The following is a 25,890-nucleotide window of genomic DNA, read 5'->3' as shown; positions in this document are numbered from 1 at the left end:
ATGTTGGTTTGTGCTCACACATACTCATGTCGCTACATACATCCAGCTCACACACGTGCACAAGCACTTTAGGAAGGGGGTTTAAAGCTAAACCAGAGTTTGCTCTGCCCGCGCTCTACCTACCGGGCTGTCTTCTAGGATCTGCATTATTCCCTCTTGCACTGAATCATTTGCAGTGGTGCTTGATGGTAAATACACTGAAAAGTCCTGCAGTTCTCTGACCACTGAGAGCTATCACCTCTCTGCCAGCAAGTTATACATGCTAGGATGCAGCTGGCACAACTGTAGGAGAGCGCGGTACCCACAGCTGCTTCCACTAGCATTGATACTGAATTATCATGGTCCACTCTAGTGGAATGAGAATGGGCGCCAGGAACTCCTGATTTGTAATCCCAGCTCTGCCACTGACCCCTTCTGTGGCCTTGGTCACATCACTTCACCTCTCCATCGTGCTATCTCTGCAATGGGAGCCCAACGGGGTGTTATTTTAGAAATGGAGCCACAGCAGCAGCCCTTGAGGACTGAAGCAGAGCTAAGAAATGATGCTGCCAGCTTGTTCTAGTTCTAAAAACACCCATCAAGCACCAGGGTGCTGGACAACTTCCCCTCCATTGTTGTATGTTACCACTAGGGCTATTTCACTCCATGTGACACAAGCTGCATCACAGAGTGTGATGCATGGACAGCACAGCTCAAGGGGTTAGCTTCTGGGACCACTCTCTCACCAAAACTCTTCAGCCCCTACTAACCTAAATCACACTTTATTTCCTTAAATCTATGCGCACAAGAGGGCGGGAGGTCGTGAATAAGTGAGCGCAAAGGTCTGCACAAGTTGGTACTAGCTTTGCGTGAGTGTGTGCAGCAGGGTGTGCAAGGGTTGTGTGAGAGGGCTCAGAATTCATTATTTGATATTTGCACAGCTGGCTGCTTGCACAAGTGGTTTGCAAATGCACAAGTGAGCCTTTGCATAAGTGGGTTCCATATGTGCATAGCTATTTGCAGGGTGGGGCCACATTCAGAATCGACACCGCTATTTTCACAGGGAAGGGCTCTCCTGTGCACACCTGAGCAGGTGTGATATGTGATGATGGGTGTTCAAGGGAGTAATCGCATGAGACAAGTTCGTGGACCAGAGGGTACGTGGGTGCGTCAGTTTCTACTTCTTGATCCCAGAGCGTGGCAGGTCCCCCAAGTTCAAACTGTCCACGATCTATGCTGGTGACACTTGACTGGAGGAGACGGAGGATACCTCGGTCTTGCTCTGGGATACGGTCGAGGAGACATCATCATCCCCAAAGGGGTTCTTACCGCAGCAGATTGTGGTGATCATGCAGTTACGGAACTGAGGGGGGAGAGAGAGAGCAGTGGCACCTTTGCACAGCACATACATCCACAATGGCCAGTGGAGCCGTCCCTCTGATCACCAGACAAAGTGCACTTTGCTGAGTTACATATAACACCTCGCCCGCTACAGAGATGCTACCACCCCTGTGGTGAAACGTGGCAGCTGTTCCAACTGCACAGGCAGCACTAAACAAATTTAAGGCAGAAAGCGACATACCAGATTCAACTGGAATTTGTTCTGGGACTGGAATAGCAGGGGGGTGCTATTAGGCAGGAGGAAGATGCATCTGCACAGCTGTGGTGAAGCTCATGACTGGAGCACCAAGAAGACTGTAGGTCAGGATCAAGGAGCGTTGGCAGCACCAACACAGGACTGGGATAATAGAGTGGCTGTAGGTTGGGATTGAGGCGCATTGGCAGAACTGGGTGGTGTCCCAGGGAGTGGAGTAGCAGGGGTGCTGCAAGTCGGGATCAAGGTGCATTTGGAGAGCTGAGTAGAGGGAGCCCAGGGATGGAATAGCAGGGGGGAAGCTACAGGTCAGGACTGAGGTGCATTGGCTGGGGACGCAGAACTGCGAGAGCAGGGGGTGCTATAGGCCAGGTTCAGGGTGCACCCTGAGAGTTCTGGGGGAAGCCTAGGACAGGAACAGCTTTGGCAGGGAGGGTTCCTCTGCCTGGCCCTGGGAGTCTCACCTGTTTGTTCATGAGGACATAGATGATGGGGTTGTAGAGAGAGGAGCTCTTGGAGAAGAAGGCAGGCACTGACATGAGAGTGGCGGAGAATTCCGCCCCCTTGTTGGTGAAGATCCAGAATGCCGCCAGGGCATAGGGCGTCCAGGCCAAGAGAAAGCCCACAACCATTAGGATCACCATGCGGGTCACCTCCCTCTCCGCCTTCTGGGTGCTTGCCGACTCCTGCTGCTGAGCAGCTGCCTGTGGGAGTAGGAGAGGGCAGTGAGCCAAGGAGCGTGTTGCACAATGCTGAGCTGTCTCCCACCAAGCAAACTAGGGAGAACTGGATATCTGACATGGCTGGAGTCAGGGAACAGAGAGCAGGTCTGAACCCCTTTGCTGGGAAAGCTGACCCCTGGGCTGAAGGCATTTCAGTTGGTATTGCATTATGCCCAGAAGGGATCTAACCACTGCACAGAACATGGATGAGATCCAGGGGCAGAGGCCAACTCCACTGCTCAGAATCCGGACTAGTTCTGGAGCACAGACTAGATTTACACATGGAACGTGGAATGGCTCGCACCCAAGGTAGCACCCACCAAGTCATAAAGTGCAGCCGATAAACTCTCCTTACTTGGAGAAAGGAGAGGCAGAAAGGGGCACGCGTGTGACCCTGATTTGTGCTTGCAGAGAATCGTCCCTGCTTTCGATCCCCCTGGGAGGCTCTGAGCCCCCTCACCTCCCGCTGATAAATTATGGGTGTGAAGTTTTATTTCTCTTGCCTCTTTGCTAAGCCTGGGCCTGTCTCCAGAGGAGATGGGGGAGTGAACAGAGCTAACACCAGGGGCGATTCATAGATTCCAAGGCAAGAAGGGACCACTCTGATTGTCTAGTCTGGCCTGGCCAAACACATGCAGGCTTGTATTGCCCATTGGATGGTGCTGTTGGTGCTTCAGGGAGCCTGTTCTCCAGCTGAGGACCAACACCCTCTACCCCCTCATGCTCGTTGTCTCTCTTTGTCAAACCTGAGCAGCTCAACGCATACCATACCTCTCGGACTTTGCATATGAGCCGCCCGTAGGAGAAGAAGATGACCACCACTGGGATGATGAAGTGGATCATGAACATGTAGGCGACGTAGGATTCATTGTGGTAGTCAGGGTTGAGGGTGTAGTAATCTGGGCCACAAGAGCACTGCATGCCCTCAGGTATGTATCTGCAGAGTGAGAGAGCAAGCAAAGCAGAAGGGTTAGGTCGCGCATTTCACAGGGGCCCCCATGAATGGGGCTGGATTGAAACTGGTGAGGTGACCTAGAGTCTTTGTGATTGAAGCAGGGTGTCTTGCCCATGGGCTGGAGACCCTGCGGCTAAGCCAGCCCTTGATTACAAGATGAGCCCCACAGGAGAGCAACCAGGTGATTCCAGTATAAAAGGCAGCAGGCACCTGCAGGCAGGGTGTGTTTGAGAGCGTAGCTGAGACTTCCAGAGGCAGGAGGAAGCCTGGTAGTAACACAGGGAAGCCCAGAACACAGGAGGTTGTGTGGTGCTGGTGCTGGAGCTGGTGGAAGAAGGCACTGCAGAGAGCATGCATGGTTCTACAGAGCCTGAGCCAGGTAAAGCCTGTGAGTGGGCGTTGAAGAAGGGAAAATGGGGAACTTTGTGTGCGTTTGGACTTCTGAGTTCTGGTTTTGGATAAACTCTGTTGCCAGCCAGGGGAGAACTGGGGAAGAGTGAATGGAGAGATTGAGCTCAGAAAGTCACAGGAGCCTAAGCAAGTTCGTAGAGGGGCTTAGATGAAGGGGAAGTAGAGGCAGAAGAGCCACAGAGGTAAACCTCGCCACGATGGGTCACTCGGCAGGCACTGAGCAGCCACGGTGCTGCATTAGCAATTCCCGGAGCCTCTGAGAATGATAGCACCAGCCGATGGCGCTGTGGCCAGGCATTGCGTGTGCTCCTTCCAAATTTCTCGGCCCATGCCCTTCAATCCTGACCTGCAGCCCCCACCCTCTGCAATGCCAATCATAGAATCATAGAATATCAGGGTTGGAAGGGACCTCAGGAGGTCATCTAGTCCAACCCCCTGCTCAAATCCTGGGCTCCCCATGCCCAGCTCTGCCAATGCAATCCCTCTGGCATATTGGTGTGAGGCAGAAGTGCATGCTTCCACATGGGACTCTGGTGAGCCTGCTGCACTCCTTCTCTGGGTGATGGGAGCCGCCGTGCCCCAGGGCCATGCAGCCCGGGAGAGGATCATGCAGGGGCGGTGATTCATTCAGGAGAAAGCGGCATGTTTGCCGTTTGCTCTGCGCTGACACATTGCACTTGGACATGTAGGCATCAGTTTGTTGTGACAGACGCTCTCTCCCATGGGGAGCAGGCGATTTATTCCCGTCCCTACACGGCTGAGCATTTGGCTGCCATGTGCCACCTGTTCTTTCTCCTGAGGAGCAGAGATGACGGGGAATCTACTATGGCTCAGTGCAGGTATGAACTCTGAGGCGTCCTGGACTCCCTGCTGCTGAGGGGCTGCGTCCCTGACCATCTTGGCTAATAGCCATTGATGAATCTATCGTTTGCGCCTGTTTAAATTTTTGCCTGTAGAATTCAATGTAGAATAAGATTCTTTCCATAGGCTTTTCAGAGGATCCTATGGAATTCAAAAGAGGATTCTTTCCCTGCTGTAAAATTCTATAGGAAGGATTTTGATTTTAATTAGACCTATAGGATGGATCTCGTCCTCTATGAACTCCCATAGGACTTCAGAATAATATTAGTTGTGGGTCGAGCTTGGGTTGTGGGCGGAGCTAAATGGACCACAGTTACATTTCTGCAGCATCCTATTGGTTTCATCCCTAGTCAGTTCTTTAGTGCTTTTCCATAAAGAGAAAGATTTTTAGGGGGGGCGGAGAGGGGTTCCAAACTAAAAACCCCTCTGATATTTCACAGTTTATCAGATTTTGGGTTCCTATGACTCAAAAGCAGCTTTGTTACTTTTAATAGCTAATGTCCTGATCCCTGCAGAGTCACGTAAGTAAATTTACTCAAGCAAGTAACCCCATTTACTTCAATGGGTTTGCTGCCAGGAGTAAATGTAAATCTTTTTCGGAATCAGGTCCCAAATTTGTGCAGCAGGAGGGCTGTTGTGAGGGCAGTTGCTTTGTCTGTGCTGGAGAGGAAATGACAAGTGAATTCATGTGAAAGACACCAGATTGACAGCCCTCCTTAATGCTCAAGTCCTGTGTTTATCCACGGAGTCTATACAGCAGAGGCTTCCCATACTGTGCTTTAGTCCTGACCACCCAACTCCTGGCCAATGTGATATTTGGGCTCAACTTGAAACAATAGGGTCTATGCCATGTGTAATCTTAATCTTAATTCATTGGTTTAACTGGGATTTACTGTTATATGTAAGGATTAGCCCTGGGAGCTGCCATTGCGGGATTGGGCCCCTAACTCTTCTTCACTCAGAATTGTGCTCTAGCTAGGTTAGTCTGCAGTGTCTGCTGGAATGGGGACAAGTGTGTGCGTGGCTGGCTCCCCGGAGGAGAACTCATCTGTTCGACGGAGCGCAGCTGGTGGCCTATGGCATTGGACAATTGCATTATGAGCAGACCGTGCTTCCTCCTTGCTCACAAGCAAGTACAAAGAGTCTCTTCTCTCTTTGCTTGGTGGCCTGGGCTCCTTTGTCCCTTCCCCTCTGCGGTAGCAAGAAAAGAGCATGTAGGTCTGTATTTGCCCTTCCTGTGGTGAGTTCTCACTTCCTGTGGTTGGGCTGATCACAGAGCTTTCGGGACTGGAACAGCAAGGGAAGGGGTTGCAGGTCGGGATTGCGGTATCCCAGCTGAACTCTGTGTGGGACTCAGAACTGGAATAGCAGGTGGTGATGTTGGGCCAGAATGAAATGCATTGGCAGAGATGGAGTGAAACCCGGGACTAGACTATCAGGAGATGCTGAAGATCAGGACTGAGGTGGTGCATCAGCAGCACTGTATGTGGGGAGTCTAGGACAGGAATAGCAGCGGGGGCTGTAGGGTAGGATAGAGGTGCTTTGGCAGAGCTGTGTGAGGAAGCTTGTAATGCCCAGATGCATGAGGTTACATTTTCAGGAAGCATCCCAAAGCACAGAGTCTGATTCTGCTCTCATTAGCCCTGGCATTAATCAGGAGTAAGTCCATTTAAGTCAATGGCATTACCCCAGTATCAACCCAAGATGCACAGATCAGGTTCAGCTCCATAATTGCTTCCGTGCTTCAAGGGCTCATGCGTAGGGGGACACCTGGGTATTTGGGATTCGAGTAGTTAGATAACGGTCTTTGTCCGGATGGTGTAAATACTGTCTATGTTTCGTATTACTCACCTGGACCAGCCAAACAGGGGTGGAGCAGCGCAGGCAAGGGCCATTACCCAGGTAAAACTGATGCCAATCAAGGCATGGGTGGCAGAGAAGCGGAAATTGCCCATGGGCTTACACACCACGATATAACGCTCTATGGCCAGGACAACCAGCGACCACAGGGCAACCTGACCTGGGGGAGAAAGAGACAGACAGAGCAATCTAACATGAGTGAGCTGTTAAAGGACATTGGGGACAAGAACTTGTCTAAACCTGCTCTTATCTAAACAGAGGGGAAGGATGGTCTGTTGGGTACAGTACAGAACCAGGAGTTGGGTCACAGGGCTGAATTGGATCCAGTACCCTGCAGTTTCCCCATCTCACTGTGGCTTGAGCAGACTCTGCCTTTACAGTGCCTAAGAGTCTGCCCCCAAAATGGCCATATAAAGAGCCCAAGGGCCAAAATGAGTCTCTAAGTGTCTTGTTTAGGGCCCTGTCATTTGTCATCCCCTAAAGTCAATGGGCCAAGTCTCGAACTGGTGTAAGGAAACACAGCTCAAGGCGTGAACCCTCACTTGCACCATTTCTGAACCTGTCCTGATGGCTCTAAGAGACTAAATGAGTATTTGGTATGTGTTCCCACTGCAGGAGAATGAGCCCAGGCAGGTGCTGGTCTGTTTATTTATCAAAGGATAATCAAACCTTAGGGGATTATAAGCGTTTAGCCTGTGCCATAAGCCTGTTAATGACCCCAGCATGTGCTCATCCGCTGATAGCTACACCCTCTGTTCAGCTTTCATGAAGAACTGTAGCTCTTGCGGCTTCCCTTTAGCATAAACTTTTTTTTCTTTCCCCCCACAGTTGACTCTCCTTGTTCTTTGCTGGGTAGAAATGGGAAGCCTGGATAAGACAGAGGGTCTGAAAGAGCGTGAAAGGTTAGAAGCTGTTGTCAGGCACAGAGATGGGGCCTTTTCACTAAAGGATTTAGTGATGACACTAAGTGGCCCTTCTTCTGCTCCCTAATATAGACCTGGCCCCATTTCCAATCCCTGGCATAGACCGGATTTGTTGAGCCTCTTTTCCTGGTGGCAGGAATATCCCCATTGCCTCAAATGTATTCAGGAGTGAAAATTACCCAGTGAAATTTTAGCCTTTTTTTTTAAACTCCTTGCATTGACTGCAAACTGTTCCCTTCAAGAATTTGCTCTCTGAGCTGTGTTCGGTTGGCCGGATAAGTCTCCAGCTATCATCTCTCTTTGCTGGTTGGATGAGCACAGAGATGTAAAATTAATTCACGTTGCTTGGAAATGGACTTTTTTTTGCAAGCGGTTGTGCCACTGAGAGTCGATCACAACCCTGCCTGCAGGAGTGAAAGATCAAAGAGCCACGAGTGTGGTCAGATCAGTTGGGTTTGAAAACACCGCTGGATAGTCACTGGAAAATTTCTGCACTACTTGTGCAGCTCTGCTCAAAAATATAGACTGAACCCTGTTTCCACTCCTTGAGACTGACCATGTCATTTTTACTCTTATTGAGAGCAACCATATCTTCCTTCAGCTCCCTGATACACAATTAACCCTCATTCTGCTCCCAGGTTTAGACCTTTTCTCCTCTTCCATAAGCCCCAAGCTCCTCATCTCTAGCCCAGAGGAGACTCATTTTCCCTTCCCAAATACGGATGGGGTCATTCTATCCTTCGCTGATAATGATCGGATCTTCCTTCTCCCAAATACTGACCTGCCCCTACTCTGATATAAAAAACCTGCCCTTGCTCCAAACTGCAGCATTGCTGCTGTAAAATGTGTTGCTTTGGACCACTGGTTTTATATAACTGTGATAGCATCTTCCACTAGCAACCTGGGGCAAGTTTACATGCTCCTGAAGTTCTTACTGTTGCACCAAACATTATTTTGTATTCCCCATGACAGCCCTAGTTATCGATGTCTTCCACTTCTCCACAGAACTGGAACAACGTGGGGTAAGTTTCCCAGGCACTGTTCTAAAGAACCACCCTAAGGGAATTTCAGTCTCTTGGACTTTTTAGTCCAGGACCCTTCCGCTAAGGCTACCAATAAGGGGGCCCAATTAATGTTGGTTGTGATGCTGCCTGTCAGGGGATAAAGACCCACCCATTTGACGCAGGCCACTGACTTGGACTCTGATGTGGTACTACTGTCTGGCCGGGTTGACATGACTGGCCTAGCCCAGGAGGTGAAAGCCTTCGTATTAGGGGGCAGTACTCAAACCTGGGCGTCTGCCTTCAGGTGCTCAGTTCTGTACATGAGTGCTCCCAGCAGCACTGCAGATGCTCAAATACACGCATTAGCCACCTCAGCCGGATAGCTTCAGGTCAAACCGTGGAAGGAAGAGTCATTTTCAGTCAGGCTGCCAATGAGTGTTGAAAGTGACCTGCTGGGAAGGGCTTCCACACAGAATTCAGCAGGGCTCATTCTAAACAGTGGTGAAGGATCTTGCTAAGACCATGGCAGTTTCCAGATTAATCTCAAGATGTGCTTGCCTTCGTGTGGACCTAGCGATGGGCTCAAACCCAGCCCTTCCCAATTCAAATACCCCTGAACTTTTGGTCCCAGATCCTTAGCTGAATTTTGCAGCTTGGGCTGATTTCTTTTCATTGCCTCCTTTCTGAAACTCCTGGTGTGGTTGCAGTCATCATGGGCTTCCAGGACAATTTTAAAAGTCCCTAATCTATTTTGGGCATGGCTCATAGCTTGTTATTGGGCTGGTTCTCAAATCACTGTGCCATACTGATGTGTGAGGATGTAGCATGGCCATTTCGTTTCGCCATGTGGTACCTTTGCATTACAATGCAACACACCCTTCCAGGAGTGGCATAATGTACGGATGCCACATAGGGCATGTCTACATTGCAATTAGAGGATGTCATAGCTAGCTCAGTGTCACCAGATCAGTGAATCTGCGGCAGCATGGGGCTGTACAAACCTGCCCGGAACCCTGGGTAATTACTTGCGTGTCTAGCCCATGCTGAAACGTGCAGTGTCTAGCCCACTAGTGCAGCCAAGAATCTTTCAATGGGGAGAAACAGACTGAATGCAAGCCACCTGCCTGGACGGCATGCTTCCAACTGGAAATAAACCCAGGGCAAACTAGACCTTCCTTTCACTCCTCCTTCCTCCATCCAGGCAAGCGCATGCATCATTCCCCCTTCCCTGCACATCCTCAGCTCCCGCCACTGAGCTCTTACCTCCCAGCGTGGCAAAGAAGCCCTCCACGGCACAGCCCACAGGCCCGAAGGTAAAGTAGCCGTTCCAGGCCGTGTAGAAGGTGACAGTGAAGCCAAAGCAAGCCATGAAGAGATTAGCCACCGCCAGGTTGACCAGGATGTAGTTGAGTGGCTGCCGCAGTTTCTTGTGCTTGAAAGTGACAAGGAGGGTGAGGAGATTGATGGGGAGCCCGGTGAAGATGAGGAAGAAGATGTAGCAGCACACGATTCGGTACTTCCAGGGTTCAGCTAGGTAATACTGTGGGTACTCAAAGGGGCTCCGCACCAGCCCTGTTTTATTGGAGAGCGGCACATAGAAATTGATACCTTCTGTCCCGTTCATCCTTCTGTTATTTTAGCAGCTGCTCTTTATTATTTAATTGTTTCTTTCTTTTTTAAAAACCAATTTATTTTTATTGTCGACCTCAGTAAAAAACAATCCCCCCACCCCCAACAGAAATCCTTAAGAGAATGCAGAGCTGGTGTGTTGTCCCTCATCTACATCCCAGAGCGGGCAGTGCCAGGATCCTGGGGTTTTTATATCCTTCGCCTACTTTTGCTGGAGTGGAAGAGGGAGTGAGGGCGGGAGGGGCGGATTAGGGTCTAGGCTAAGTTTGTGTGACAAGGACAACGGGATTGAGAGGGGCTGATGATTTAAGCACCCTCTAAGCAGCTAGTTGGCCCCAAAACCTGCCTTAAGGCGTATTAATTTCCATTAAGTGTTTAATATCTTTGAAGGAATTTGGTTTATTTGGAAGTTAGGTGAGGCAGGAGCAGAGCTGTAAATTGACAGGTGGTAATCGTGAAAGAATGATAGATGGGTAGAATGGTAGAACAGAGATAGGAGTATTGGAGAGGAATTTTTGTATCCCACTTGAATTCGACATAAATGGTAACCCTTGTGACTGCCCAACACCTAAGAAGGTGAGCTGGTCAAATTATTTGAGAGGAAGGATGGTTCAGGAGTTGTGAGACCTGGGTTAAATTCCCATTTCTGCCACTGACACCCCATGTGGCCATGGCCAAGTCACTTAGTCTCTCTGTGCTTCAATTTCCCATCTGTACAATGGGCTCTGTTCCACAGGGTGAGGGGGTCTAGTGGTTAGTGTAGGGGATGTGGAGTCAGGACTCCTGGGTTCTACTTTTTACCTGCAATTGTTTTTGCTTCTGCAATTGTATTTGTTAGTTGCCAATATTCAGCAAATAATTTGGAAAAGCAATTTCTGACTGCTGGGTTGTTTGAAATCTGCTTGCTTGGACTGTTCAGTATTTGATATTTGCTATATGTGGTTGATCACTTAAGTCACATGGTATTTTTTCTGCTCCCTCACTGGCTGTCTGTCTGAAACTTCAGACAGAAAACAATGACTCTAACCCTTCCAACGTTCAGATTAATAATTGTTCATGCTAAAATTTATGAAATGTATGGGTTTCATGAACATTTGAATACTCAAAATAGTGAACTGGATTCTGAGCAGAATCAGGTCCTCTCACTGCAGGTTGAGGCCTCATCATAGGGACGGCTGAAGCAACAATGCTTGGATTTTGGATCGTAGCTGCAGAGCTTGGCAAACCTGAACCCACACCCAAACTGGCTCACAATGGAATGGCATCTGAATAGGTGCCTTGGAACATTGCAACATTAAATGTACTTGAGTGATGTCATCAGCTTTGGGCATGTCCACATGTTGGGAAGCAACCAGCCTTCTTCTTTTGCAAGGCTCTTCTTGAACAACCACTCCTGTCCACGGCCAGTTCCTGCCTACCTCCTGCCCTTCAGGAGGAAGTTGTTATTATTATTGTTATTTATTGGGGTGCATTGTGGTAGCATCTACTAGCCGTAGTTATGCCCAGGAACCAGTTGTGCTAGGCACTGTACAAACACAGAACAAAAAGACTGTCCCTGCCCCAAAGAGTTTATAGTCTAAATAAATACTGGGGTTTCTAGGCTGACGTCTCAACTGAATTACTTTGTAAGCCAAATGCTGTTGCGATGCCAGGCTGCCAAATGGAACTAGCAAGAACAAATGCAGATGGTTCTGCTGGGCTCTCATTTCCATGCAATCCTTTGTTGCAGCCCCTGGTGCAGCTTAGCTGGGAGGTGGATTGCACTGGGTCTTTGTTACTTCAGAAACCTGATTGCATGTAATTGAACATCTGATCCTGCACTTGGAAAACCCTAGTGCTTTGAAGGGATATAGTGACTGGGAAATGTCTCCTCCTTCCACTTTGCATAGTGTGCTGAATGTATAACCCTGTCCTCTCACCCTGCTCCTGCCATGCCTTGGGGGATGAGCTTTTTAAAAAAAGGATATCATGGAGTCAGAGCCATTGACTCATTCCACACAGACTCTTGGAGGAACAGCTACCAGAGGGTAATGAATTCCATTGCCTGCTGGGTTCTTAAACCAGAACCCCTGGGCATGTTCAGCTCCAAATCCAAACTTTGTAGCTTGGGATCATCCACGTCAGATGGATCTGAACCAGAACTCCAGCTCTGAACCTTCTCAGATTTTACAGAAGTTGGAATCTGGATCAGAACTACATGGCTAAATCTCTAAGCATTTCCAAACTGGCCTCAATTCAAACCAGTGATTTAGAAGTGAAAAGCTCTATAGCCCCTTTCCCATGCCCTGCCCTATCATGTCATTTTGCCCTAGAGATTCTGAGGACCCCGTCTTCAAAGAGATACATGCCAACAAGCGGGCACATGACCGGGGCGCAGAACCCCCAGCACGTCAAAGTCCCAAGCATGCAATTGCATATGTGTTATTAAAAGGGGTAGTTCATATATTTAATCCCCTTGAGCCAAACAGTCTGTAACCTGAAATTTAGTGAAAATGTTTCCGGTTTGTCATTGGTAGAAGGATCATATCTTCCCAGGTCAGGAACAGGAGAGCGTTGTTAAGTATCACTGTCCCCATTTTACAGATGAGTAAATCAGCGTGTATTGAGTCATCACAATTAGTTGTTATCAGAGCTGGGAATAGACCCCAGGAATCCTGACTGCCATGCCCAGTCCCATCAGTTCCCACCAGTAGGTCACATATCCTCCCAGCTGTGGAAGTAGAACCCAGAAGTCCTGACTCCCAGTCCCATCGCGTTGTAACCCTCGAACACTTTATTTAAAGTAAGTGGTTTTCAATCTTTTTTCATTTGTGGACCCCTAAAACATTTCAAATGGAGACACGGACCCCTTTGGAAATCTTAGACATAGTCTGCGGATCCCCAGGGGTCCATAGACCACAGGCTGAAAACCACTGGTATAGGCAGTAGATGACTCCTGTTGTCTCTGACACACCCAAGTGGCCTGATCCTGCTGCCTGCTGGAAGTCAATGGCAAAACTCCCCTTGTGATCTGTAGTGGCCCCCACTTCTCCCTGGAGGTGCAATAAAGGTCACCGGTTTTCCCAGTGGTGCCTCCCTTCATTCCTGCACTCTGCTTCCCTTCCCAGGCTTGGGGAGGGGAAAACACTGTGGTGGCCTCCCAGCCTGTCCCCTTTTCCCAGAGTGGCTCAGCTAGCCACATTAGGTGGTGTATAAAATTCATTACAACATACTGGCCAATTAGGAGTCCTCAGGTCTTTCTGGCTCTGCTTCCACTCCTTGACCTGGACTGCCCTGCAAGAACCTGTCTGGTCTACGAGTATGCCATGGCAAGGCAATAAGATAGTTGAATTAACCCAGCTGGGCCTTTCCTGGCTCTTTAACTCCTTCCAGAAACTGCAGCTACAGTGAGTCAGCATTTAATTTTGCAGAAAGCTGGCATATCTGTCTGACTATGCCCATATATGTTTGTCTGTCTGTGCTCATCAGCATAATATCTAAGCTTGGGAAAACATGCCACCAGGTTTCACAGGAACCTAAATACCTAATTATTTGTGTTTTGTTTTTCTTGGGCTGTTTTCTGTTTCTGCATCGGGGATGAAATATTGTGTGCATCACCCAGATTGAGGCAGGCATGAGTCCGAGTCCCAATTTAGTGTCCCAGTTTATAGGAGAATGAGTGTACTGCAGCTGATAGCTAAAGGAGTTGCTCCGTTAGCAGTAGTGGCTTGTGCTTTTAGCGCTGAAGAGCCAGGGTTCAAACCCTGTTGTTCCCAAGCATGGTCATTATATGCATTCTGTGCTTGGCTGAGCACCTTCCTATAAAGTATTGCAGATGGTGGAAATACAGTAACAAGAACCAGCTCTCATATTATTTCAACCCTGAGGCGGAGAAAAGCCATGGATCTCCACAGCCAACCAAGGGTTCATTTAGTAGACTTGGGTGGACACGGCATTGGAGCGTTATTATTGTTTAGCAGTTATATTACAGCACTCCTAGAGAGGCATCAGCTAAGTCAGGACTCCATTGTACTAGGTGCTGTACAAGAATTGACGGCCTGACTCCCGCTGGGAAGAGGAAAATACTGTTTGCACCAGCTGCTAAAAACCTTCCAGCTGTCGACTGACTCCCCTGGAACTTGGTGCAGGCTGTCCCCAGTGACTGGAATGCTGGTAGCATCCCTACCTCCCTGGTAAATGCCTGCTTGGGTGCTATTCAGAACTGTACCCAGGCAGGGAGAATGGACAGCAAATCAAGCGGCAACTGGAGAGGCTGGTGCATGATCTGCAATGAGGAGGTGGCTGTTTGGAAAGGAGAAGGTCTGGAGATGGTATGAGAGAGAGTGTCAGGAAAAAGTGTCAGAGTAGCAGCCGTGTTAGTCTGTATTCGCAAAAAGAAAAGGAGTACTTGTGGCACCTTAGAGACTAACAAATTTATTAGAGCATAAGCTTTCGTGAGCTACAGCTCACTTCATCGGATGCCGATGAAATGAGCTGTAGCTCACGAAAGCTTATGCTCTAATAAATTTGTTAGTCTCTAAGGTGCCACAAGTACTCCTTTTCTTTTTAGGAAAAAGTGTGTCTGACTCACACTCAAACTGAGGGAGTAAGTGGGAAAGAAAGGAAGGTTTTGCCCTGATTCCTCAGTGCTGAATTTGAGTCAAGGGGAGGTCACGTTGCTCCGTGAAATCAGTCAGAACTGGGTCTGAACTAGCCCCAAACTCATATGCTCCCACCTTGTCCCAGCTCCCCACTTTTAGTTCAGGATGCTGGACGCTGCTGCAATGGGAGAACTGCCTAAGGCTTCTTAACAGAGCTCTTCTGCTAATCTGTGACATATGGTGGCGTACATGACCCTGATCTGTTAATACTGTAAGCTTCGGTCCCTTCCCCCCACCCACCTTCCTCAGAAATGAGGTGGATGGAAAAAGTCAGCATCATCTCCGTGGAGAAACTAGATCGTCCCAAAAGCTGTGTGTACGTGGGGCCAGGGTGGAGGGAGGTTTAAGAGGGAGCTGAAGGGCAGGAACGGAAGGCCAAGAGGTAGGAAGAATGGTATCTTTATCGCTGGCATGCTCTGATCCTCCAGCTTTGGACTGAAAGGACAGAGAAGTAGGACATGGCTGTCGGAGACCAGAATAATCAGGTCATTGAAACCAGGGGTGCCCCGGAGTAAGGGTTCCAGATAGGCAGGCTACCCCCTTGGAAAGGGGCTAATGCCATCTTGATACACGCGTGAGAAGTAACTATGGTGCACCAAGTCACAAAATGATCCAACCTGATTCTTTCTCCTCTCTAGACTCTCCTCGGGTTCCTCGCTGGTAAAACACAAACATCCCTTCATTCCAGAGAGCTCCCTTGCCATCAAGTCTTGAAGACTCATTTCCTTGAAGGTATTTTATACCCCTCCTGAAAGTGGCAGAGGTTTCTAAATGTACCAAAACTGGATTCTCCCACAATGAGTCAATTTTTAAAAGGTTCGTACTTCAGGGTCCATTCAGATGAGCATCCAAAAGTTCATATGTTTCTCTGAACTTTTGTTTGCAAACAGGCAGGGTCCAGCCTAGCTATAGGCAATCTAGGGAGCTGCCTACGGCAGCAGATTTTTGGGTAGTTATCTAGAGTGGCTGATTTGGCCTGGCTGCCCCTTCATCATAACAGAGGGGTGACTGGGCCAAATTTGAGTGTATGGTGTTGTGACCTGGTACATAGGGTCACAATACCACTCAGATTTGCTCCAGTCACCCTGGGTCATGAGGGAGGGGCAGCTGGGCCCAATCTGCCACCTTAGGCCTATGAGAAATGGGGCAGACGCTGAAGTTTTGCCTAGGATGGCACATTATCTTGAGCAGCCTCTGAAAATGTGGGCCGGGAATCTCATGGGAATGTGCATTTCCACCTTCCAGACATATTTTCATGAAAATAGCCATCCTGACAACATTTTTGTGCTTCCACGTCTTCTCCTTAGAAGTGTAAACACACAAAATGAAGAATAATTGGGGAAGGAGGAGGAACTAAGCCAGATATTTTTGGACTTCTAGGAAAGGTTCATCTGGAGTTTGGGAAGAAAGTCATATGGTATCCAAAGAGATTCACGTACATGGACCAGTTTACATGAAAGACTAGCTAGAAGTCCCTGGACTTGTATTCAGTTTTGGAGGATGAACGTCAAGAGGACTCTGTGGATTTGAACTTAGGTCTCCTGAGGCAAAAGGCTGGAGTAGTAACTCAGTGTGCCTGCATCCTCACATGCTTATGGACATGAATGTAACCTGATCTAATCGGATGCCATAGAAAAAGCTCTTTGATTTTCAGTAGAAGTGGGCTCCAGCCACAAAGTTCAGACCTGGATCCAATTCCAAATTTTCATAGAGGTGAAGGATGGATGAATCCAGAGGTAGACTGACCCCTTTTAGAGATGGGATTGAGCACAAAATATGGGAAATATTGTATGTGTTGAATTTAGATCCTGTATCTGGATTTGAACTTTACCAAAGTTGTCAGGTATTGAGATCAAATTCCAGTGGACACCCATGCACCAGCCTGAAGCTACAAAACTAAGGGAAGCTAATAGAATTTTCAAATTCACCCAAGTCTCATGGGCTTTCAGTAGCACTTAGGCTCCTAAACCGTTGAGGCGTTTTTGAAAATTTTACCCAGTTTTACATATAACGTCCAGATGCTGGTGAATTGGTAGGCTCCATGTTTGCTGGCACTCAGAGATAAAGTTTCGGGATCAGATACCCAGCGGATGTAACTCAGATTAGCTCCATTGACTTCTATTCGGGCTCCAGTGATGAGGCTGGCAGATATCTTTCCAGCATCATCATTCTTTTCATGAGCTCAGTTTTCTCCCTTTGCAGCCTAAGGTTAACGTGTAGGTAGAGCAAAGATCAAACTAGGTGCGGCAAGCTCTGGTCCTTGGTTGATGTGGATTTAGAGTTCTCGCTAGGTCAGCAGCAGTCAGAGCGATACCTAAAGGCCTCAAGTCAACTCAGAGGAAGAAAATGATACAGGGGAGGACGGCTGTTTTTTTTTTCCAGGATGTGAACTTGGATTCCCCCAACCTTCTATGCATCAGTAATGAAAATGGAAAGTGATAGCTTTAATCTGGTATCTGTTAGGCCAGGAAACCTCGTATGACACCTCTTGGAGAGATCTGCACGATTGAATGAACATCATCATACCAGTCAGGTAAATGGGAAATTTGGGCCCTGTCTGGCAATTCCATCCCCTCCCCACCCCACACACATACTTCGGGATGCTCTTCCTAGGTGTTTGTATAGTATAGTATAGTTTGTACACTCAGCACAAAGGGGCCCTGATCATGATCAGGGTCTCTAGGTGCTACCGTAATACAAAGCAATAATAGTAAATGGGAAACCTTCATTAAAAGGCTGTGAAATGGGTTGGACTTGGATGAGAGGCTATATGCCAAATGACTTAAATCACTGCATTGACAGCCCTGGGGATCCCAGTTCTCCTCTGTCTGCAGAACCAGGTACTGCAGGAGGAGGGATAGTGATTAAGGCACTGGACTGGGACCCAGGAGGCCTGTGTTCAATTCCCAGCTCTGCCACAGACTTCCTGTGTGACCATGGGCGAGCCACTTAGTCTCTGTGCCTCAGTTCCCCAAGGGAGTAATAGCAGTTGTGAGGATAAATGTCCATTTGTGATTGGCAGGTGCTCTGATACAGTGGTGGTGAGGGTCACATAAGTACCTAGATAGCAACGTTTCAAACTCCCCTACAACTCTGATCCACCTGCCTCCTCTAGGGTTGAGAGAGGACTTTGGTGTCCCTGGCCCACTCACTTCTTTGTCCTCTCTGAGAGAGAATCAGCAAGGAAATGGCCGTATTTGTGATGGGGATGCTTGGAACTGAGACCGTCCAAATCGTTTCACACAAGCTACCATCAGATGGCAACAACTTTCAGCCTCTATGATGACTGAATTCAGAGAGGAAAAGTCCTCTCTCCTGTTACCAACCACTCTATGCCATCTGGTCCCCCAAATTGTATCAGGCTGGATCCTCAGCTGGCATAAATTGGTCTAGCTCCATTGACTTCATTGGCATGGGCACCTGTTTACAGAGCTGAGGATCTGTACCCATAGTTCTTTTGCAGCTGAATTTTCATCAGGCAAAAGCCCAAACTTTCCCAGAGTCTGAGTCACAAGCCACTCAAGTCATGATCCCTACCAAGATCAGAGTTGTCTTGTTTCTTCAAAGGTCAAGGGCATTGTAGGGAAATGCAATTCCAGCTTCCCTGCCTCATTCTGACCGATGCCCCGAATTCACCCCCTCCCAATCTGAAAGGGTCACACGTCTCAGTGCCTGCTCTGTAATGAATTCCTCCCGAGCCGTCTCTCCACTTTCTGCCTTTCTTCCAAATGCTGGACCCTTTCAGGAGCCTGGTGTGGTTAGCTTGTGAACCTCAACGACCATCCCCTTCCCTGCTTCATAACATCCTCTCTCCCTCTGACCGGTGTGCAGAGGTTAACAAAGAGAAAACGATTTAGCGCAGGCCAAAAGGGAAAGGCTTTGGTGGCACAATAGGATTTGAAAGGTGCATGGCTGAGGGAGCCGTAGGGAATGATGAAACGATGTTACCGCTGGCCCAGCTGCATGGTTCGGTGACTCTCCGATGAAGAAGGAGGCCTTTGTGTGTTAAATAACAGGAAAAGTGATTTGTCCCCTGTGCGGTAGGAAGATTCTAAGTGAGCAAGCTGAGACAGGAGAACTGCGCCGCTGTAGCATTTCAAGTGTAGACAGACCTTCAGTCACAGTAAGGCCCCTTCAGCTGGTGTAGATCTGCTGCAAGGACTCTACGCTGGCCCTGGTCCCAGCATGGAGAGGTGGGGGTATCTAGCTAAGGTAATTAGATGGCTATTATCATAGTGACTTTAATATTTTTATCCTCCCAATATGCTCATAAGGCAGGGCTCTTGTCCCCATGTTACAGATGGGGAACTGAGGCACAGAGAGGATAAGTGACTTGCCCACAGTCATACAGGGAGTCTGTGGCGGAGCAGGGAATTGAACCCATTTGGCCAGGTTTATAAATAATGCCCTGACCTGGATACCACTTTTCAGAAAGGTTTGTGCATTCCTCCTGGGGAGGGAGAGGGCAAATCTGGGACTGTAGCATTCTTCTTTGCCTCCCTCCCCCCCAAAAGAAGTCCCTCTCCCTAGGACAGATAGGAACTGTGCGTAGCTGGTGAGCTGAGCTGCTTATCCCTGGCTTGTGAGCTCACCTGCCGGGAAAGGGGTTAAAACGAGATAAAGCCGGAGTGTTATGGAGACCATATGGAAGGAGAAGAAAACCCTTTAGCCTGTAATTGGATTCATTCCCAGAAGCTCATGGTGGAGGTGAGCCTGAGTGGAAGTGACAGGTCATGATCTGTGAGGTGCTGTCGGCTGTGTTGCCCAAAGCAGGATGTGTGTTCACAAACCAGTAGATCAGTCCATTAGGCTGGATCAAATAGATTTAAATGTGTGACAGGGAGAAGTAGAGCACAGATCTATATTACGATTCAGTTTGATGTTTTCAAGTCTGGATTAACTACTGCAGGTGACGGGTCTAAGCAGAAGCTCCTAACCCTCTGGCGGCTAGAGAAACACACACGTTTGCAGGGTGCAGACCGTTCCTCTTTGGCCTGCATGGTTTGTCTGTATTCCAGGCTTTACAGGGTTGTTTTCATTAGGAGGAGAAATTGATGCTATGAGTCAGGTACAGTCTTGTTTATTTACAGACAGACCCCCCCGAAGTCCTAGTTCCCTCAACACACTACTGAGCGTTCCCTGAACAGTAGCAGCTTGCTCAGAAATCTCTGTGTTGGGCCCACCAGCGGGGTCTGTTCCCAAGACTTGCTGTCTCTGTTCCTCTCAGGGTCCTGCTCATAGTGCCTTCTCCAGACTTCCTGCTGGAATGCACAGGTTTGCAAGGTACACCGCAAAAATACAAGAGCCCTCAAAAGATCAGTCAGTTCCATGTGTTTTATGTGGATCTAGCATACCCCATCTCCCCTCTCATTCATGGGCCTCCCCTCTCATCACGACTGATCAATAGCATCCCTGGGACAGCCCCAAAAATTGTTGATATGGAAAAGTAGGGTTCTCTAGGACACGGTCGTCTCCTGCCCACAGAACAAGGGATCCCAGAACAGCTGCAGATCTTAGTCTTTTTGTGTGTGGCACTGTCTACTTTTAAAAAAAAAACAGGAAAACAGGAGGTAGTATATTTTATTGCCTTAGAAGACACAGATTAGATAGGTTTCAGAGTAGCATTTCCACCAAACGCATCCGATGAAGTGAGCTGTAGCTCACGAAAGCTTATGCTCAAATAAATTTGTTAGTCTCTAAGGTGCCACAAGTACTCCTTTTCTTTTTACAGATTAGATAATATTACTTCATATCTAGTATATTGCTACATGACATGGGTATTGCTAACCCAATGCAGCACAAACACATTTTCATGTGTCCGTTAGCTGCTGTGAAACAAACCAAAGACATCTTCTAACATGGGTGATCAGTGATGCAAGCAGGAAAATGTTGTCTGTTCCCATGAGACCTTCCCTCGCTTGCTGCTACCGAAATTAACTCTGAGCAAGCTTTGCTCTCCTTTCTAAAAATATCACACAATAGTCTAGAAGGGGCAGGGCGAGCAGCAGCATTGCCGAGTGGTAGAAGTAGAAGAGAAGGAATCAGGAAACCTGAGCTCTGTTCCTGCCTCTCCCATTGAGTCACTGTATTAGACCAGCATGTTCAGACTTGGGTGCCTAACTTTAGGCACCTAAACAAAAAACTGCCTGATTTTCAACGGTGCTGAGCACCCACAGCACCCTTGGACTTAAATGGGAATGATGGGTGCTCAGTACCTGTGTTGTTATCTATTATCTCTAGTGTGGTAGCATCTAGGACCCACAGTCATGGACCAGCACCCTATTGTGCTAGCTGTTCTACAGACACAGAACAAAAGGTTGTTCCCTTCCCTAAAGGAATCTTCCAATCGGGCCATTTATTTAGGTACCTAACTATGGATGGTTTGAATTCTTTGGGCTTCACCTCTTTGTGCCGAACTCCGAGAGATGTGTATAAGAATAGCTCAGAGGTGTGTTGTGAGGTTTAATTACTCTGTGTGAAACATTCTGAGATCCTCAAATTATAGGCGCAATACAAGTGAAAAATATTAATTAATGCCAGTTTTTTGTGAGAAATTTTGAAGAAAAAAAGGTTTTTGGAAAAAAAAGTAAGTTTGTTTTTTTCAGAATACCCCAAGAATTTTTTTTCCAGTTTTTTCACTTGGGGATGGGGGGAATGTTTTTGAGAAACATTTTTGGTAAATAATTTTGGATTTTGTTTTAAAAAAAATCTCATTTCGACAACCAAAAAACAAATATTTTTTATCAAAAATAGACCAGTAAACTGAAAACTCTTCCCAAAAGATATTTACCAAATAACTTGGGATGAGTGGGACCCAGGGGAATGTCAGAACTGGAAAATTTCAACCAAAATGAAAATGTTCATTTTGCCAAAAAGCCATTTTTCATTGAAAAAATGTTTCAGCGGAAAAAAATATGACCAGCTCTAGTGGCAATGCCAGGAGAAACAGATCTAAAGTACAGAGAGGCTGGCACTGGAATAGGGACTGGTAGCTGCCCTCCGTTAAAATGAATCTGCAAGCCTCTAATTTTGGAGATGCCTGAATTATTTATCCTTGTTTACGTGGGGGAAGCACGTTCTAAGATTGTGTTTCAGGTGTTTTAATTTTGCCCTCTTTTCAGTGCCCTCCTTGTTTTAAAGCCTCGTCTGGATGTACTCCAGACCACCTCATGCACCTTCTCTCTTCGCCCTTTATCCCGTAATTGGATTCTTTCCTTCCTCTCAGCTCATGTTGGCCTCCTCTCTGTCCCTTTACATAAGGGGCCTGATTCTCTGCTGCCTGTGCGTAGTGCATGTAAAAATGCTGCCACAAGCGGGAGTGAGCAACGAATTCTGATTTGGGAGCAGGTTATACCCAGTTTGCATGGATGCAAAGGGTGGTGCAAGGATGCAAAGTTGCGGGAAATATGGGCAGAATCAAGCCCTGTGTTGCCACTCTTTGGACCTGATCCAAAGCGCCTTGAAGTCACAGGAGGTGCTCTGTTGATTTCCATGAACATTAAATCTGTCCCTTTTTGCAAGAACCTTCTTCTTTGCAGCTCATGCCGTCTGAATCCATTTCCCTGTCTCTCTATGCACTGCTGACTCTTCTTTTCAAATGTAAGTTTCTTTTCATTCTTGTCTCTTATCTATGCCACTTTCTTTAATACTATTATTTGTATTGTGATACCAACTATGGGCCTGATAAGGATTTGGGGCTCCATGGTGTTAGGTGCTGTACAAACACATAGAGTGAGACCCCAAAAGCTTATAGTCTAAGTATATAGATGTATAGAATTAAAGGCCAGAAGGGACCATCATGGTCATCTACTCTGACCTCCTGCACATCGCAGGCCACAGAACCTCCCTCACTTGCTCCTGTATAGGCCCATAACCTCTGGCTGAGCTACTGATGTCCTCAAATCTTGTTTTAAAAACTTGAATTTAGAGAGAATCCGCAATTTACTCTAGTTCAAATCAGTGAATGACCTGTGCCCCATGCTGCAGAGGAAGGTGAAAAAAAAAATATCCCAGCGTCTCTGCCAATCTGACCTGGGGGAAAGTTCCTTCCTGGCCCCAAATATGATGATCAGTTGGACCCTGAGCCTGTGAGCAAGACCCACCAGACAGACTCCTGAGAAAGAACTCTCTGTAGTAACTCAGAGCCTGCCCTATCTAGTGTTCCATCTCCAGGCGTTGGAGATATTTGCTAATAGCAGTCACGGATGTGCCATATGCCATTGTAGGCAACCTCATCATACCATCCCTTCCAAAAACATATCAAGCTCAGTCTTGAAACAAGTTAAGTTTTTTGCCCCCACTACTCTCCTTGGAAGGTGGATCCAGATCTTCTCTCCTCTGATGGTTAGAAACCATCCTCTAATTTCAAGCCTGAACTTGTTGATGGCCAATTTGTATCTATTTGTTCTTATGCCAACCTTGGCTCTTAACTTAAATAACTCTTCTCTTTCCCTGGTGTTTATCCTTCTGATGTATTTATAGACAACAATCATATCTCCCCTCAGCCTTTGTTTTGTTAGGCTAAATAAGCCAACCGCCTTGAGTTTCCTCTCAAAAGGTAGGTTCTCCGTTTTCTCTGATCATTCTAATAGCCTTTCTCAGCTCCCTTTCCAGTTTGACAAAAACAACAAGGAGTCCGGTGGCACCTTAAAGACTAACAGGTTTAGTTGAGCATAAGCTTTCGTGGGTAAAAACCTCACTTGAAAAAGCTTATGCTCAAATAAATCTGTTAGTCTTTAAGGTGCCACGGGACTCCTTGTTGTTTTTGTGGAAACAGACTAAAACGGCTACCCCCTGATACTTTCCAGTTTGAATTCATCTTTCTTAAACATGGGAGACCAGAACCACACACAGTATTCCAGATGAGGATTCACCAGTGTTTGTATAATGGAAATAACACCTCCTTATATCGACTGGAAATAACTTGCTTGATGCATCCTAGGATTGCATTAGCTTTTGTCATGGCTGCATCATATTGGTGGCTCATAGCCATGCTAAGATTGACCAACACACTCAGGTCTTTCTCCTCTGTCGCTTCCAACTGATACATTCCCAGCACATAGCAAAAATTCTTGTTAGTCCCTAAATGCATTACTTTGAACAATTACATTTCATCCCATTTCTATTACTCTACTTTCAAGGTCATCCAATTTTTCATGTATGATATTCCGGTTCTCCTCCATATTGACAATACCTCCCTACTTTCTGTAATCTGAAAATTGTATTAAAACCCTCCCACTTCTTGTTCCAAAGTCGTTATTAAAAATGCTAAATAAGATTGGTCTCAAGACTGACTCTTGAGGATCTCCACTAGTAACCTCCCTCCAGCCTGACAGATCACCTTTCAGCATGATCTGTTGTAGTCTCCCCTTTAACCAGTTCCTTATCCACCTTTCAATTCTCATATTAATCCCTATCTTCTTCAATCAAACTAATAATTTCCATGTGGAACTGTATAAATGATTTACTGAAATCCAGGGAGATTAGATCTACTGCATTTCCTTTATCTAGAAAAGCAGTCATCTTCTCAAAGAAAGAGATCACGTTGCTCTGACATGATCTACCTTTTGTAAAACCACGTTGCATTTTATCCAAATTATCATTTACTTCTAAGTCCTTGACTACTCTCTTTCAAAATTTGTTCTAAGACCTTGCATACAGTAGGGATCAAACTACTGCATCACCTTTTTCCCTTTCTTAAATACAGGTACTATATTTGCAATTCTCCAGTCATAGGGTACGGCCCCTGAGCTAACAGATTCATTAAAAATCCTTGTGATTGGGCGAAAGACAGCAGGTAAATACAACAAACGGAATGGAAGCAGAAGGTAACGAGACAATTACAAACAACACGATAATTCTTTTTCTCTTCCTCTGTTGATATTTATTTTGTAATTCCATAACTCTGCTGTTTAACTTAAGAATTTTGAGGTTGTTTGTATGAAGGAGGCTGTACTTTAATCACTGGATGCTGCAGTTCGTTCCTTAGGCAAAATTCCCATTGATCTGAATGGGAGTTTTACCAGGTTTGGGGCAGATCCTGCCATCAGGCCTTTGAAACCATACAGCCCAGATTGCAGGATCAGGGGGTGAAATCTTGGTCGCAGTGAAGCCAGTGGGAGTTGTGCCATTGACCTCAATGGAACAATGATTTCATGCAGATTGCAGCACCGTGTTTTAGCTCTGAGTGATTCTCTGCACTTCCTCATGCATTCTTTGAATCTTTGAATTCTTGCCCCACCTTGTAAGTGTCCATCCACAGTGTCAGAGCTAAATATTATTATTCCTATTGGAGTCTCGCCTCTCTTTTCACTCTGCAGATATGTGGCTGGATTTCCTCGTCTCCTTGCGGAATGAATTAATGCCCTGCCGGTCTAAAACAAGATAAAGAAATAAATAGAGAATTCTTATCCCTAGTTGCAGATAAACTGCAACATTCACCACAAAGGATTCCTGGAATGAAACAGACACCTCTCCATTGAAAGTGCTGATAAATCCTATGCATCCAAGGCTGGCTTAATCCAGCTCAAGCTATCGGAAAATCTCTAGGGACCCAGCAGCACTGAGAACAGCTATTTCTTGTCATGCTACGGTTCTCACATTGACAGATAATCTCCTTGGGCCAGGCTGACAAAATGCTCAAGATCAAATCCCGGGGTTCTTTCCCCTGTGGGTTTAGACTTGTTCCTTCCTCTGGCAAAAAGTCCTTTGATTTCAGGGAGGGTTGTGCCCAAGGAAGGACCTGGCCTGGAGTCCGGTGATCATGTTCTCCTACCGGCTAACCAGGACCTCATTTTGCATCCTCTGTGTGAGAGAGACTTCCATACGTCATCTTCCGGCTGATTTGGCTGTGCAAGAAGCCCCCGCGAATGAGCTATTCAATGCACTTCTCGGTGCCTTAGCATTTCGTCTTGCTATGCTTAACCTGCTCTGTTGTTCAGTTTGGGAACAATGCAGGGGAGGAGAGGGGACATGGAGAAGCAATAAGAAAATAAAAGGTCAGAGAGTACCCAGTGTGTAGGAAGGCTAAATTGCACTTTTGTGAAATCTAATAAATATTCTCTGGCAGTGGAGAAATGAACTCTTTTCTGAAATGCTAAGTGACTTACCTGCTCCTAGAGTCAGAGCATAGGATTCAAATGGTCAGATGCACATGATGTTTTCCATTTACCAGCCTTCCCCTAGCTGCCTGTGGAGGCTCTAGCCTGGTCATCCATTACATGTGTGACAGATATTGCAACCCTATGCAGTATCCCGGAAGGCTTTTGTAGTCAATTTATGTCTGACTATGTTCTACTCCAGGGGGGAAAGTT

The 25,890-nt window shown here is 47.1% G+C and overlaps 1 protein-coding gene and 1 long non-coding RNA gene across 2 annotated transcripts; one reads left to right on the top strand and one right to left on the bottom strand.

Moving 5' to 3' along the window:
• Positions 1-1,210: 1,210 nt before the first annotated feature.
• LOC119846290 (blue-sensitive opsin) lies at positions 1,211-9,933 on the bottom strand. The gene is made up of 5 exons (XM_038379721.1): positions 9,573-9,933; positions 6,374-6,542; positions 3,067-3,232; positions 2,038-2,277; positions 1,211-1,342 (listed from the first exon to the last, which is right to left on the bottom strand). The coding sequence occupies exons 1-5, from the start codon at positions 9,931-9,933 to the stop codon at positions 1,211-1,213; spliced, it is 1,068 nt and encodes a 355-aa protein (XP_038235649.1).
• On the top strand, positions 3,375-25,435 carry LOC119846295. The gene is made up of 4 exons (XR_005289825.2): positions 3,375-3,629; positions 15,217-15,310; positions 16,961-17,111; positions 24,898-25,435. It is a non-coding gene; the product is annotated as an uncharacterized LOC119846295 (long non-coding RNA).
• Positions 25,436-25,890: the final 455 nt, after the last annotated feature.

This window comes from Dermochelys coriacea, chromosome 21 (genome assembly GCF_009764565.3).
Source record: "Dermochelys coriacea isolate rDerCor1 chromosome 21, rDerCor1.pri.v4, whole genome shotgun sequence".
NCBI classification, from domain to species: Eukaryota; Metazoa; Chordata; order Testudines; family Dermochelyidae; genus Dermochelys; species Dermochelys coriacea.
This window is presented reverse-complemented; position numbering and strand designations above follow the sequence as displayed.

What these genes read in the sequence shown, in the direction of transcription:
- LOC119846290 (XM_038379721.1), bottom strand. Translation starts at nt 9,933, where the DNA reads ATGAACGGGACAGAAGGTATCAATTTCTATGTGCCGCTCTCCAATAAA. An exon ending in CCCCTGTTTGGCTGGTCCAG is followed by an intron (nt 3,233 to 6,373) that starts GTGAGTAATACG and finishes CTCACTCTGCAG; the next exon opens with ATACATACCTGAGGGCATGC. An exon ending in ATGTCCTCATGAACAAACAG is followed by an intron (nt 1,343 to 2,037) that starts GTGAGACTCCCA and finishes CTCCCCCCTCAG; the next exon opens with TTCCGTAACTGCATGATCAC.